At 43.6% G+C, this 15,202-nt stretch overlaps 1 protein-coding gene across 3 annotated transcripts in view; it reads right to left on the bottom strand.

Annotated features, from left to right (window-relative positions):
• GLIPR2 (GLI pathogenesis related 2) overlaps window positions 1-15,202 on the bottom strand; it is a 39,583-nt gene that overhangs the window by 13,999 nt on the left and 10,382 nt on the right. For 2 of the 3 annotated variants that reach the window (XR_005932189.1, XM_030011469.2), the window contains one exon: window positions 839-947. Coding sequence is in view for 2 of the 3 variants with exons in the window: in XM_030011469.2 (XP_029867329.1) it covers window positions 839-947 (109 nt within the window). In the remaining variant the exon portion in view is untranslated. Of the gene's footprint in view, window positions 1-838; window positions 948-13,702; window positions 14,075-15,202 lie in introns of all 3 variants that reach the window. The other variant, XM_030011470.2, reaches the window with a different exon arrangement.

The raw sequence follows: 15,202 nt of genomic DNA, 5'->3' as shown, positions 1-15,202 counted from the left end.
GCTATTATGGAAAGACGTTTATTTTCTGAATAGTTTAATCAGCATTTATTTACTCCTTCAGGTATCTGCTTTGTACTGTGAGGATCATCCTGAAAAAATTGAAGATTTTCAAATCTACTTTGAAACAGGTTGCTGTAAAGGGAAAGGAAGTAATCTCGTTGTCATCTGTACAGCAAAGAGGACAAGCAGTATTGGACTCAAATTTCAGTACGGAGGACTTAAGTGAGACAGCAGGAAGATGTACGTTAGACTAACAAGAAGTTGTGCAGCCTTCAGCACTGCAGAAGAGGTAAGATGTGTCCCTCCTGACAGACGAGAGAACAACATACACTGATTGTGCTTTTGGGGCAGGGAGATAGACAATTTGATCTGAAATTACTTCCTTCTGATTCCATTGATCTTAGACCAGTCATCACTTCCTACCATGAAAAAGTTCTTTTCTCACTATTTCAGCAGCAGTGGATATTCTCCTGCAGATGACAATCCATCATCTGACCGCGGTGGTGGTGAAGCATGTTTTAGGCAACTGCCCTCTGCAGAGGAGACATACCAGTGTAGACAGATGCAGCCCACGTCTGGAAAAGGGTGCAAGAAAGATTTATACAGTTGTGACCACAGAAGTATCCATGTGACCAGCTGGTGCCATGTGATGGAGAAAGAAGGCATGACAAGAGTTGGGTAAGGAAACAGAAAGAGTCGAGTCCCTCACTTTCCACCCAGTAAGTCTTCATTGAGTATCAGCACATCAAAAGGCAAATTTTTTTGCAGTATGCACGGTCAAACCTAACAGATAAAAATGTCACGAATCTCATTAGAGAAAAGAAAGGACTGAACTCACTGTTGGGCTCCTCTGTTTAACTTCTTGCAGAGTTTTAATGGGGGGACTCCGTGTTTCTTCCTGTAGTCATTGTGTGCTTTCAAGACTTCTTCAGCGAATTGTTTGGAAGCTGAAATCACATCAAAAAAATTGGAAAGGTCTGTCAAATACAGACATTAGCGAAGACAGAAAAAACATACCCTGTAGCTAAGACGTTAATGCAGGCTGGACTGAAGAACAGAAGAATACCACCCTCATTACCTGGGAGCAGGACGAAATGAACCGTTAATGCCTTCCATCCAGGAACTAACTCTAAGAGACACTCCCATTGGGATGGTACAGACTCACTAAAGGTTGAAGAAAAATGTGAACCTTACTCCTTTCCTCAATAGCAAGGTGATTTAAGGTTAGTTTGACTGACTTTCATTTTAAGATTTCAGTGCACTGCATCACCATTGCCAAGTCTCAGAGTAAGCGACAAATAGGTCCTTTGAGGACGTACACTAAAAATGCAAATTATTGTCACTGTATGCAAGAATTTTCTGTATTAGACAAGACACCACCTATGAAAGTACTTTGAAACACGCACCATTCTTTTTATTCATTATATAGTACAAATTCATAGAGATGTCAAAATGCACCTTTATTTGGCTCAAGATAAATAATTGTTCACAAACAGCAAGTGGTAAGGAAAGAAATGACTGCCGGGGATGATTCCCGCCCCCCATGCTAGAGTGTATTCAGTAAATATCTGAATTCCAAAGTTACTGCAAAGCTTTAAAAGAGCTCGTGTTTGTACCATGGTAAACTTGGGACTTTCAGCACTGCAAGGCAGAGGACAAGCAACAAGTCACAGCGCAGTTCACTTTGATAGCAATTTCATGTTACCTCCTTTTATGACTTTGCCCCAAGATTCAGAGAAAAAAAAAAAAATTCTCTGTCATTGGTCACCCTGTGGAATTTGCTGCTTTAAGAGAAATCTGGAACCTGAAACAGGGTATTGGGACAGTTAGAGAGGTATGGATAGCATCTTTAAAACAGAAAGACAGTTTTTACTTTCTCTGTCTTGCTGAAGCTTCTGAACAGGCCAAGACATCTTTGAATATTTACTCCACTTCTACCATGACACAGGTTCCTACATTTAGTAATGATTCATCAGCTTCAATTCTGAATATCCTAACTAGCATGACTACCATCATTTTCCTTGTGAGACACTTCTGAAGCTCAACTAGACCTCATGACTAGAAAGTGTTTCCTGCTACTAACCTTAGATTTCTCAACTTCCTCTCACTACTCAATCCTAACAACTATAATCAATCATTCTCTCCTTTATTAGCATGTACACTATTATTAGCATGCTGTGATGCATTTTCCCCACAGCAGAGCTGTCAGTTTGCACATACTGCTCTCATAACTTTTTCCTAAGGTGATTACCCAACGCATATTCATGCTTTAAGCTGTTCTCAGAGTTCTCTCCAGTTTCCCCAACAGCAGCCTAAGATAATCTCAATATCCAAAGCACATAGAAAGCCATTACTGTTTCATGCAGTACCTTAAACCTTTTGAACACAGTCTAAAGTTGGGTTGACCTTTTCCAGACCAAAGCGTCATTGTGGACATGTATTTAATATATTCTCCATCAACATGCTTTCAGGCTCGATTTTTTTGGTATAAAATTGTTGGCATAAAACAGCAACAGGAACCCTGTTGAGGGAGATGAGATCTGCCCGCCACCTTCCTCCTTGCAGGTTTTCCTTCAATTTTGTCTGGGTGTCACAAGTTGCATATCATCAAACAAAACAGGCACCTCCACTCTGGTGTTTAAGCACCCACACAGCCTTTTGCTAACAAACCTGTCCCATCACTCTTATTACCACTGCTCACAGCTGACTGATTCTGTCAGGCCAAAGCTCTAAACCTCTCATCTGCTGCATCATGCGGGGTCATGGCCTATTTCTAAGGCATCCATCACAGGTTACTCAGGAAACCAAGTCTATGGCCAGTTCACTTAACTTCACTGATGCAGGGGTCCATGCTTCCAGCAGGGAAATTTTAAGACAGCCTGCAAATCAAAGAAGTTGAAATACACAGCTTTGGAAGTTGCATCACACACTCCAGGCTGCATTTTTCTGCAAAAGACCACCTTAAAGCTTGTGGCTGGTATCACCTAGACTTACTATCTCATCCACTCAGCATTAAATAGTAGATAAACAATCTGACCTGCAAGTGTGAAAGTTTCTATTCAAATTATTTGCTCTCAATGACAATAACAAATTGAAATTCTAAAAAACAATTAAGTCAACTGAAATACAGGCTTTGTCAACTGTCAGTCCATCCATTAACAGGTGTTGCATAACTGAGCTCTGTACTAACATTTTGATTTACAAAGACCAACAAGTCATGGACAAAACAGTTTCTTCTAGCCATGGCAGGCACTGCTATGCTGTCCCTAGAGAACCTCCATCCTCTCCTTCCCTCAAAGGTGGCTGCTATAGAAACACTTTTCTATCGTGACTCAAGCTCATGGGCTAACCGCCTCCCTATGCACGGCTTCTCCCATGCATGCTGATGTGTGGAGACGGACACCCAACTGCCAAATATATTTCAGATTTGTTTTGGAAGACATGTTAAGTTTTTCCATTTTACTAATGTTCCATACACTGAGAAGCCAGACATTAAAAGTGAGAGTTAACGGGAGTTTTTGGGCTCCCACCCAAATGGGAACAGCTTCCCAAACAGCTTTGGAGACGTACTTTTTTCCCTTCATGTAAGCTGCTAGAAAAAATTATTTCCTACTGCCAGGAAGTTAGGTTTGGTCATGAATCATTACACAGCTTAATAAGTAAAACAACTAAAGGTATTAGATACAGTTGCTTGCTTCTCATTATTCAATTATTTACCTCTATTTTGGATTCTTCTGGAACATTGGCTAAGATAATGACAGCATGTGACAACAAACTTCCAGGCTATGATGTGGTACAGAGCACACCTTACAGTTGTTATGTTTTTGGACTTTCAGTTTCATTGATCAACTTTGTGTGACCACGGAAAAGTAAGCAGAGGCATCTAGATTGCCTTTGCCCATCAGATTAGTTTTTCTGAGTATTCTACGTCTCCAGTCTCTCACGGTCTCTAAACAGTGCCAATCTACTCAGTCTTTCTCATATGAAGAGCTCTTCATGCCTGAACCCTTCCTGCCTTTTCTCTGAACCCTGTCTTCTCCTGCTCTGTTCTTCCCTTAGTTTGGACATCAAAACAGAAGCAAGTTATCTGAACATGTCTTCCACAATACTAGCTGTTCTGCATCGCCTTTGCAGCTGTCAACTGGACCTACTCTGCTGGTCTTGAAGAGCTGCAAGATGATGTGGGGAAAGATTAACAATAAAATATTCCACAAAACACAAACATGAAACCTCTCTACCCTACACAACAGAAATGCTGTGGGTAGCCCTTATGTCAGCACTCAAGATGCACAACATTATACCAGGCATACACTTAACTAGCAAAAAAGGCATACTTTTTTATTGCTAAGTATCCACCCCAGTGATTCAAGAAAGAGCCCAGTATCAATTTCTAGAAGTATCATTGCCTTCTCAGTGCTCTCTGTCCTATTTTTTATGGATTAATCTAAGTTTTTCGATTTAGTCTTCAGATAATTAACATATAATGTAATCAATGAGAGAGAGTTGGGGTTGTTTAGCCTGGAGAAGAGAAGGCTCTGGGGAGACCTTATAGCAGCCTTTCAGTACTTAAAGGGAGCTTATAAGAAAGATGGAGACAGATATTTTAGTAGGGCCTGTAGTGATAGGACAAGGGGTAATGGTTTTAAACTAAAAGAAGGTAGATTCAGACTAGACACAAGGAAGAAATTTTTTACAATGAGGGTGGTGAAACACTGGAACAGGCTGCCCAGAGAGGTGGTAGATGCCCCATCCCTGGAAACATTCCAGGCCAGGTTGGACAGGGCTCTGAGCAACCTGATCTAGTGGAAGATGTCCCTGCTTATTGCAGGGGTCTTGGACTAGATGACCTTTAAAGGTCCCTTCCAACCCAAACCATTCTATGATTCTAGGAAATGGACCCCATGTAGAATCCTCCAAAGAAGTGTACCATTATGTCTGTCTCAATCCCACTTTGAACCATGACATAGGCCTCAACTCTGCACCCAATGTGTGCATTACAGGTAAACAGAGATAATGACACCACCTCTCAGTTCTGCCACAAAATAAATAATTAGAAATGTGCTCATATAATGGCTAGAGCAACGTATCTGAAGAAAGCTGCAAAATACACTTCAAAGGACCCACCCTATTGGAAAGAGGTAAACGTGAAAACCTGATACCAACAGCCTTGGCAACGTGACTCATGTTACCCAGGACACTGCATGTTACTTCCACACTCTTTCCTGCCCAGAACCCAGGCAGGAAGAATCCAAGCGCCAGACTACATGGAGAGGACACGAATGCAAATTGGACAGAAACGCATAAAAGGGTAACCTTTTAAACACTGAGTATAGCCCTGCTTTAATACTGAAATCCCTTCAGTCCCCCTTGACATTGCAGAATTGCTCTACACTACTCTAATAGCAGAAATGGGGTGTGGAATAAGAATGCAGCAAATACAACTTTTAATATGCCCAACAGGTTTGTGAAAAAATTCATGGAGGCTTTAGGGAACTGTAAAGTAATTATATCAGGAAGTCCTTTGTTACTGTCCCAGATACCTGAAGATACCTCTATTTCAACAAACTTCTCAAAAGATATTAACAGACTTGAAACAAACAAAATTCTTGAGTAAAACACATCCCAGCTTCTAATGGCCACAATTTCATCTAGACCTTTCTAAGAGGAGACCTGACATATTTATTATTTATAATCTTTATTAACAATCTTTATCCTCACTTGAAATGTAATTCCCTGGAAACTAGCCCTTGCTGAATCTTTCACACTCTTGGGAATAATGTTCCTTCAATGGAGAAGTGATATATATTTAACTGATAGGAGAAATGTTAAGAGAACAGTTGTGCCTCTACTGCATTTTGACTCAGCACTTTGGTCACAAACGCTCCAGGATGGTCTTATACCGGCTGGCCTCTGCAGTACCACAGGGAGTGGATATTCCATGTTTCTTTCTCCATGTATTTGACTGCACTTTCTTGCTCCCCATCTGGGACAGTAACGTCTTGAAAGACTGGCCATTAATGCTATTCCTAAATATGTCATTTGGGAGTGTGGATCTGACCCTCCAATTCATGAATCACTTCCAGCCATAAAAACTGACCTCCTTCAGTGCTAACTTCCCCTGTTCTCTAACAAAACTGGCTGATTGCTTCGAAACATACAGAAGAAATGAAACCATGTATACATCCTGGACGGAAGGAAAGATAAAATGATACTATATTCAGAAAGTATTATATCCTGGGTGGGGTTTCTTTGTCTTCTTTTACACCTTTGCACCAAGAATTAAATAAAGGGGCAACATATCCATCCCATACAATAGGCATTTTTATGGGAGACTTCATAATTGTTGGTACACTATTTCCCTTCCAACCTGAATTATCCTATGACCCTACAAAAACTTAGAAGAGAAAGTATTGCTTTGGGGAATTAAAGGAATTGGGGGTTATAATTAGACATGAGTTTGAATGGGAGTAGTTTCCTGGAACGTTCTTGTGTTTATCGGGCTGCTCAAAATAGCTTTCCCTTCAGCTCAGGAGATCCCTCTTTGGGGAGGAGATTCTCTGATGTCTTTCAGCATTCAGTTTTGCCTGAACTTTTCTTACATACCTGCTTATAGCTGGGGTGAGCTTCAGGACAACAGTAAGATGTCTGAGTTAATTGAATCTGATGGACAAAGTCCCCACTCATTTTATTATCTGGGTTTCCTCTACAGCAAACTGGCAACTTAATAACCTTGCATTACCTGTGCCATGTGACATAACACACTATTTCCCCCTATACCCAATTTGAGGCTTATTGCCCGAGAATATGAAGCTGCCGGTGTAATAATGTTTCGATGACATTAGTCATGTCACTATTTGATTGCAAATCCTATTCTTGCTATAATAGACAGTGTTGATGACTTCCTCACTCAAGGCCTTTTATAAACTGGTAGGCAATTGACTGCCCTGATTAAAAAGGAACACCTGGTAAACTGGAAACTGCACAGCTCTGAGAGGCAGCAGAGTCTTCTGTGATATAAGCATTTTAAAAAAAAGCAACACTAATCAGCAAATCAGCAGTCTTGAGCAGTGACAGAAGCAAGTTCTCGCTTTCACTGGAGGCAAGGGTGGGGGGAGAAGTCTTCTGTCTGCAGCCCCTCTCTCCTCCAAACAATCAGACCAACAAGGCTGTCAACAAGTAGTCACTACCATGGACTGGCCATCTTGCATGAGGTTGGAACTGACTGCTCATCATATCGAGAGAAGGCAGTGTTGGGTTTGCATGAAAGACAATCAAAAGTATTACTTTTATTACTATTCTGCCATAGGAGACAGCTAAATATTGTAATCATGCCGCACACCGACACAGACAACCCTGGTAGGCAGTTAATGTGTTATCTGCTAATCCTTTTAAAAAGGCTAAGGTGACCCTATCATTAGTAAGGCCTTGTATTCTTAAATCTAATTGCCACACAACTCCTAGGGTACATACACTTCAAAATACAAAGCCACAAGTGACCTGCGTGGTCACAATATGCAGGAGAAGAAAGGGAAACAATCTTCTCCATGTCTTCTCTTCCCCCCTCCCCAACATTGTATCTGCTTAGAGTTTCTAATTACAGAAATTTATGAAGAAAATAAGGTGCAACTGTATTCACTAACGGGTAACACCAGAAATCAGAATTTCCCTACTACCAAATCTGAGCTTCAGCTATTAGGTTGTGATTCCACCTTATAACAATGTTCGCATGACAGCAGCATGATACTGTACTCTTCAGCAAGTAACAACTCTTCTCAGCCTTTTGTAAGTCATTTGCATGTCTAACTTCAGCAATTTTTGTGGGTCACTTATTCATATTTTGGATGCTGCATATTCTTGTGTTCTGTGGATGGGCAGCAATAGAGAGAACCTTGTTGGTATCCAGTGCCAAGTTCATTTTACATAGCACTGTTAGCTGTCTGGTGGCAACCAAAATCTTTGCAAAAAGTGAAGAATTTTGTCAAGAAGAAGAACTGAATAACGGTAGAGTAACTATCCCATGTCTCCTGGGATATGCTCCGCCATTTCATACCTTTACCATTTATGTCCTACCACTGCTTGGGGTAGCCATACCTGAACTAGCTTTCATCTCATTAGCTCCAATACCCTCCCACCTTGCTTTTCTGCCAAGGACATTCAAGCTAGCTGGGTCAATGCTCAAAGTATGTTTATTTATGCACCTCCCTGAGGCATGGAAATATGGCCATGCACATTTCTTCTGATCACTGATGTGTAAACTCACCTATCCAGTAGCCCAGACCAGGCAGGGAGACACAAGAAGCTTTCTTTACCCATATTTACTATCAATTACATCATCTCATTCTCATCCCCCTGCTCAACAGGCTAAATCCCAGTACTCGTAACACAAAATCTTGAAAAACATCATCTTTGTATTTCCTAGAATCATAGAATGGTTTGGGTTGGAAGGGACCTTTAAAGGTGATCCAGTCCAACCCCCCTGCAATAAGCAGGGACATCTTCCACTAGATCAGGTTGCTCAGAACCCCGTCCAACCTGGCCTGGAATGTTTCCAGGGATGGGGCATCTACCACCTCTCTGGGCAACCTGTTCCAGTGCCTCACCACCCTCATCGTAAAAAATTTCTTCCTTACATCTAGTCTGAATAGAATGTATTTAAAGGATCAAATAGGCATATTGCCCCCACACCACCCCCTGGAAAGGTAAAATTCCGCCTAAACCCCAGAATCTTTGAACCTCTTGATTTCAATGTTCCTTCTGCAGCTCCTGTTGCTTACGCACTGGCCCAGCACTTGGGAGCCAAAGAAAAAAAGAGACTGCAGTATATGCAAGGAATGTACATGCATGCCTACAGCCAGGGACTGCAGTTCCAAAGGGAAGAACTTGCCCCCCATACTTATATTTACAACAGGGCATGGAGACTTCAGCAACACATGCAACCCCATTTCAGCTTTGTGACACGCAGGTGTATATGCGGGGACAGCCCTCACAAGCTGTGTCAGAAAATGGCTCCCAAACACCGCTCCTACAACGGTGGCATGGCAAAGCTTCAGGAGGACAGTCAACTTACCATTTCATGCAGCTCTGCAATGATCATGCTTAAAGCTGAGACCAGGCAAAGCCCACATGATTTCTGTTCAAAGCTGAGATTCCCTCTGGTAACTCAGTTCGGTCAACTTTAAATGATATTAAATAAAGTTTGTGGTGGCCTTAAACAGGCCCATATTGTCTTCCTCCACAACACCCCAGGCTGCTCCCATCTCCTCGTACCTGCCCGCGGAGGGGTCAGTTCTGAACCAGGGGGGTTGGCCACCCTCCCGGCCCCACGTCCCCCCCTCTCGCAGGGCCACCTGGCCCCGCTCTGGCAGAGCCGCTGTTCAGACCTTCAAAGACTGGGCAGAACTTGCGTACATCTGCCTGTGAAAACATAACATAGATATGCTCCAGCTAATCTTTCGGAGAACAACACGGCCTCTCCCAAAACAGCGATCTGAAACAGCCTTCTGGCCTGTTGAGATATGTAATAAACAACAAAGCAGTTAAAATCAAGAGACTCATTTTCTCGTGTTTTTTGTGCCTGCACAGAAAGCAGCAACCGAGGCAAATTCAAATCCAGGCAAGATAGACGCTACCAGCTGCGCTGATAGAAAACTAAGGGTTTGAATGTTTCTGGTAATAAAAGCTTTCTTCATGCTTAATTTTTTTTTTTTTCTTTTTGAGAAAGTTTTCTTGGAGGGTTCAGAAAGGAGAGCTGATGTTTTTTGATGTGCAACTCTGTGGCACGGGAAACCTTGGTAGGTATCTCAGTAACTACAGACCATCGCATTCCATCTTATTCTTTGTGAGGCCTTCAGACTTGTTTTGGTATTTTTCTGTCTTGACTATGAGGAGTGAAGGCCACTGATCTAACAGTTAACAGCAGTAACTGCTGTTGCACAGGATGGCTGCTGCGGTCTCCTCCCTTCCCCCACCAAAACCCTGACGGTTCTGCAGACAGGTAAAAATTGGGCCCAGAATACTGTTTGCCAAAGCCCGATGCCCTCCTGGCACATTTTCCTCTATTTGCCATTTATTGAACTTGAACCAAGTAATCAATGCCTTCTACACACAAAAACTGGTAAAGTGTGGGGGTTTTAATTGAATTAACTTGATTTTTTGAAGGGCCCCTTTCCCACCACACCTCCAGTTCAGTTCTGGTGTAACTTGCATTGACGACAAGTTCTGCAAATGCCCCGCTGTTACCAAACGTGAATGCTCACTTGCTAGCAGTTCAGACTAATTCATTTCCTCTATCCTCACCGGTCCTGTAAAACCAGCCAGCATGAAACGCCTTGTCATTTTGGCAGCTTGTGAGTATCGCATTTCTCAGAAAGCAAACAGGTCACTTCTCTAGTATGCTTGTACTTTCGGTACAACCTGCTACGGCTGTCTCCCACCGAGATGCTCAACTACAAGTTTGCACTTCAGATCAGCTGAAAGTATAGCTCGCTCCGCAGAAAACACTACAGTCCTTTTTACTGTGCTCCGAAGGTGCATCTTAAGAGTTAAAAACCAGCACGTGCTTCTGAGGAAGATTAAAACCAGCGTGGAAAACTGCACCGAGTTTGGTTTGTGCCTCTTTTTGTCGAAACCCCTTCTCGGCCCTTGTTTTTGTGCTGGCTCAACAAGCAGCACAGTGGGTAACTCCCAGCCCTTTCTCTGGAGTCCCACCCACATTTGCAGAAGGGGGAAAAAAAGAAAAGGAAAGAAAACCAAACACTGTAAAAAGATAGCCAGTGTTTACTGAGCCCGTCCTTGTCTCTGTCTGATAGCATCTGCGCCCACCAGCCAGAAGAAGCGGGGCGATTCCCCTGCTCTTCACCTCCGCCTGCTTTTTAGGGAGTGAGCGGGGCGAGCTCCCTTCCCCCACCAGCCGGGGCCAGAGGGGAAGCGGAAGAAATGAGACTTCTAGCAGCCTGTTTTCGGCCACCATCCCAGCCTTTTCGGAGGCTCCCACCACGCAGCAGAAATCCCCGCGCTCCAGAGTGGAGGAGCGGAGCTGGCGGCCAGCTGCTTCCCCCCCCAGCCCGAGCATCGTCCGCAGCTGCTCGCACGGCCGTCCCCTTTGGGACGAGGGCGGCCGGCAGGACCCCGGCCTCCCACCGCACACAGCTGCAGGGGGGTCAGAGCCCAGCGGACACGGCAGTCTTGGCAACAGGGCAACAAAGAGCAGCCAGCTCACCATCACCTCATTTCCTGCAGAAAATAACTTAACTCCAGTCTTTTGGGTTCGGGCTCTCCGGGATGTGCGGGGAGGGGAGCCTGCGCCGCACGCTAATCCAAACGCTGTCCGAAAAGAGAAGACCGGGGGGAGGGCAGAGAGGGTCCCCGTGTTTGGCTTAAGTATTTGCAGGAGTTACGGCCACGGGAGGCGTTTTCATAAACCTGATGAGGGAGTTTCAGTATGAATTTGGTTTTAGCAGCCTGCAGCTTCCAAGGAAGAAAGCTGAGTCAGACGTACCGGTCTCTTCCAACGCTCGGCTCTATTCAGTCAAGCAAAACCAGTGCTAAGTCTCTAGCTCTGATACTTGCAAAGAACATTGCTTCAAATATAATCCAAGAGCTAGTAACAACACATTATTAGGGAGCTTTTATCAAAGAACTGAGATTTTCAGCAGCAGGATTTCTTTGCCTGGGGATCCTTAGACTTCAAGACAGATTTACCAAAGATAAAAAGTTGAAGAAACTGCTTTGAAGACATTTATTCTAAAACAGTGGCCTCACTTTACATGAATTAGAGCGTCCCTAAATTTACGCCTTCAGGTAATCTCTGTCTTAATCCTTCAGTCCCAGGAGAGGAGCGAGGTTTCAAGGTCAGACAGCTCCCAAACTGCTACCTTTCCATACATCCTAGTATAGAGAAACCTGCCCGCATCATGTCCTCAAGAGTACTAGAGCAGGAACATGGGGTATTTTACACAAAACACAGAGGAAGCAGTACTCTGTAAAGTAGCTGCTCTCGCCCATTCAAAGGCAAACCACACTGAATGATCTCAGACAGGAATTTGAAGACTTCAATGCACTGGAAAGGGCAGATGGGATTTAGTCAATAAACCAATTGTCAGGACAGGATCTCAGTTTTATAATTCATCTAAAAATACCACACACGGCTCAAAGACAGTAACCTGGACCCAGTTTACCATTGATTTGAAAAGCATGACACAAGTGACAAAACATTTGTAACATGTACTTAGATCTCAAGCTCTATTTGTGTAACTACTTAGAGATGCAAACATTACCCAAGCCTTGCAAAAGGAGTTTCTGGTCTGTCATTGCTGCTAAGTGTGGATCAACCAACTAATGTGCAGTAATAAATGTGCAGGAAATAACAAAGGCGGCAATTGCCTTATGACTGTATTAGCAATTTGCATATATTGAAACAAGAGCATATTTTAATTATTTTGGGATTGCGAGGGGCACAGTGGAATCTCTCTACTGCTTTTGCCCAACATGCTTTGCTAATGTAACGTACAGCCACTAGACTTATCTGGTATTTGTACTTTTTATACTATTAGCAAGGAAGTGCTGAACTTGATACTTCTCAGCAATTACAGTTATTTAAATTGTTGTAAGGTTATTCACTAAATCCCAATCCACTTGAAAACATATGCAGCTTCCAGGACACGGAGCCAAAACCACCCACAGGCAGCTATATGGTGTTTCGCCTGGACTGGGTGTCATACCAGTAAGCCCTTTACAGCCACATTTGCAGACAGCTGTGATCTCATCTAGGATGCTGACCTTTAAAAGAAGGAAAAAAAGTCAACACGCCCATGCTGAGGCCCATGAACGTGTTACCCGCACAAAGATTTTCCTCAAGTTCCTCTGGAAGAGGCCGAAGGTTTTGAGTCAATCAAGTGCTAGGTTTTGCTGAGCGTGTCCCATACATGCTGTTTACACACAGGACAGACAGACAATATGCCGACAGGCTCTGATTTGTCACAGAAATAACGTCCTAACCACAAGAGCAAAAATAAACCATCCAGTTTCTCAGCCGTTTCAGAAGATCGGCACAGATTTTCGCTCATGACTCTGAACAGGACAGAGACGGAGAAAGCCCCGAGCACGAGCTCTCTCTTCTTAAGGTCTCTGGCTCCTTGGCAGCTCCCGAGGAGTCTCCCCCAGCCGAGACTGTCAGAGCAGGGCACGCAGACAGCCGGCGGTGGTGGGGAAAGGACCAACAACGCAGCCAGCAGCAGGGAGAGGCTTCGCGAGTATGTGCACCGCTGGGGAGAGACTTGGGAGCCGAGCAAGGCTATTCTCAGTTAAGCAGTAACCAAATCTTAAATCTAAATCCTCCTGACAGGAAGGGTGATTAAAAGCTTCCCCCCCTCAAAGCATCCTGCCGCAGGTAAGTTTTGTCAGACAGCTAGGAACAAGATAATGTTATACAGCAAAGCAAAGCTACTATAACTTACAAAATGTAAGCCGTATATAAAATACAACTACCTCTGCATTGTGCAGGTTGGGGCGGGGGGGGGCATTTTTCTTGTATTTTTAATCTAACTCTGTGTCAGAGAAAGCTCCTCCCAGGCTGTACCATGCACAAATGAAAGCAGCTTTCTCCGTGGGAAGCCACTAACTCTTTAGCAATGCTTTGCGAGCACAAAACCAGGCACGGACATTGTAAGAATACACAGCCAACTGCACGAAAGCATTTGCTCACCTGATTTTCCCATGATCAAGTGGTTTGTTTTTTTTTTTTAATTTCACCCGCTGCCTTCTCTCTTCACTGATTTCTGCTGCTAAGTGCCAGGGAACGAAGCGTTTGCAATTTCAGCTCAACTTCTTCAGTCGCCTGCGACCGCTGCCGGAGAAAACTCAGCAGCGTGAACCCGTTACCGCCCCTTCTTCAGCACTGGAGTAAGCCTGCCCATGCCTTATAAGGCATAGGGACACCGCTTTTTTTTCTTAAAAAGATCCTGTTTAGGGTCAGGAGCTATTTATCCTCCACAGTAACCAAGCAGCTCCAAAACACCATATGGTTTTACATACCAATTTAGCTTAGTAATCGCGGCTGTCTTCTGATAAGAGTAGGCTGTGAAAATAAATTCTGCTGACAAATAATTCTGCTGCCACAGTGGGAATAGCCCATGAGGTTAATTCATACAGCTTAATACTTGTTAAATTTTTACCTAGTTACTGTACATAAGGTTGAAACAGGCAAGTGATAAGGCAGTTCAAAGTATAACTACATTTTATGTCTAAAATAAATCACTTTCTGCACTGTTACAACATAATCTGTAGAAGGTATTAATAAAATGCAGCATAAGATTTTGCAGGTTACAGAGGAACTCTGCTGATGGTGTATTTCTGTAAAAACAGTTGGACGTGCGTATGCCCCATTTTATCTGTGCAAGCACACTGTGCCACTGTTGTCTTCATACTAGATTGAAACACCTCAAGCTAATCTGGCAAATATTAACTACTTCAACTACGGCAAACACAATACTTTGATTTAACTTCAGAAGTGCTGCATCTCTCCAAATGTTAATTCAGTTACGTGTTTCCAATTTTCATCTTTTCATCATCACAAAAAATCATCTGAAGTTACTGCTTCCCATTTTTTCACAACGCTTTTCAAAATTTTGAGATTCTACTTGGTTTTGTGCCAAGTTTGCTGGCTCAGCGAGTTTTAATTATCCTTTATCTACCTCTGGAGGCTGAGCTCCAAGACGAGAAAAGAAAAGAAAACTCAGAAATAAAAAGATGTAGGTGGTTTTTTTTTTTCCTTTTTAAACAAGTAGCAGCAGCAGGTGGGGAAAGCCAACATCCCTTCACCAACACGCTGCTCCTCCTGAGGCTGTTTCACTGGCAAGGCTGAAACAGAGGCCGAGGGGGTGTCACTGTCTAATAGCTGATGGGATCACTAAGAAGAGGTATGGGGGCAACCGATCACCACCCAGAAAAGGAAACTGCAGGGCGTGAGATCCCACTTATCTTCACAGCTGCATGACGCTTCCCTTCGCCGGTACCGAGGCAGGCAGCAGAGCAGCAAGAAGAGGTCAGAGAAGATGCAGGAGGAAATCTCTTCCCACTCCCTCTGCCGTGAGTGGCAGTCGTTGGCTGAGGAGCAGGGTGGAGAGCTGGAGCTGGTACTATCAGAGCCCTTTATCTGGAGGCGAAAGCCGCTGTTTTATTTGCTTACAGGAGTGAACAAACCATG

This window comes from Aquila chrysaetos, chromosome 4, assembly GCF_900496995.4.
Source record: "Aquila chrysaetos chrysaetos chromosome 4, bAquChr1.4, whole genome shotgun sequence".
Taxonomy (NCBI): Eukaryota; Metazoa; Chordata; class Aves; order Accipitriformes; family Accipitridae; genus Aquila; species Aquila chrysaetos.
This window is presented reverse-complemented; position numbering and strand designations above follow the sequence as displayed.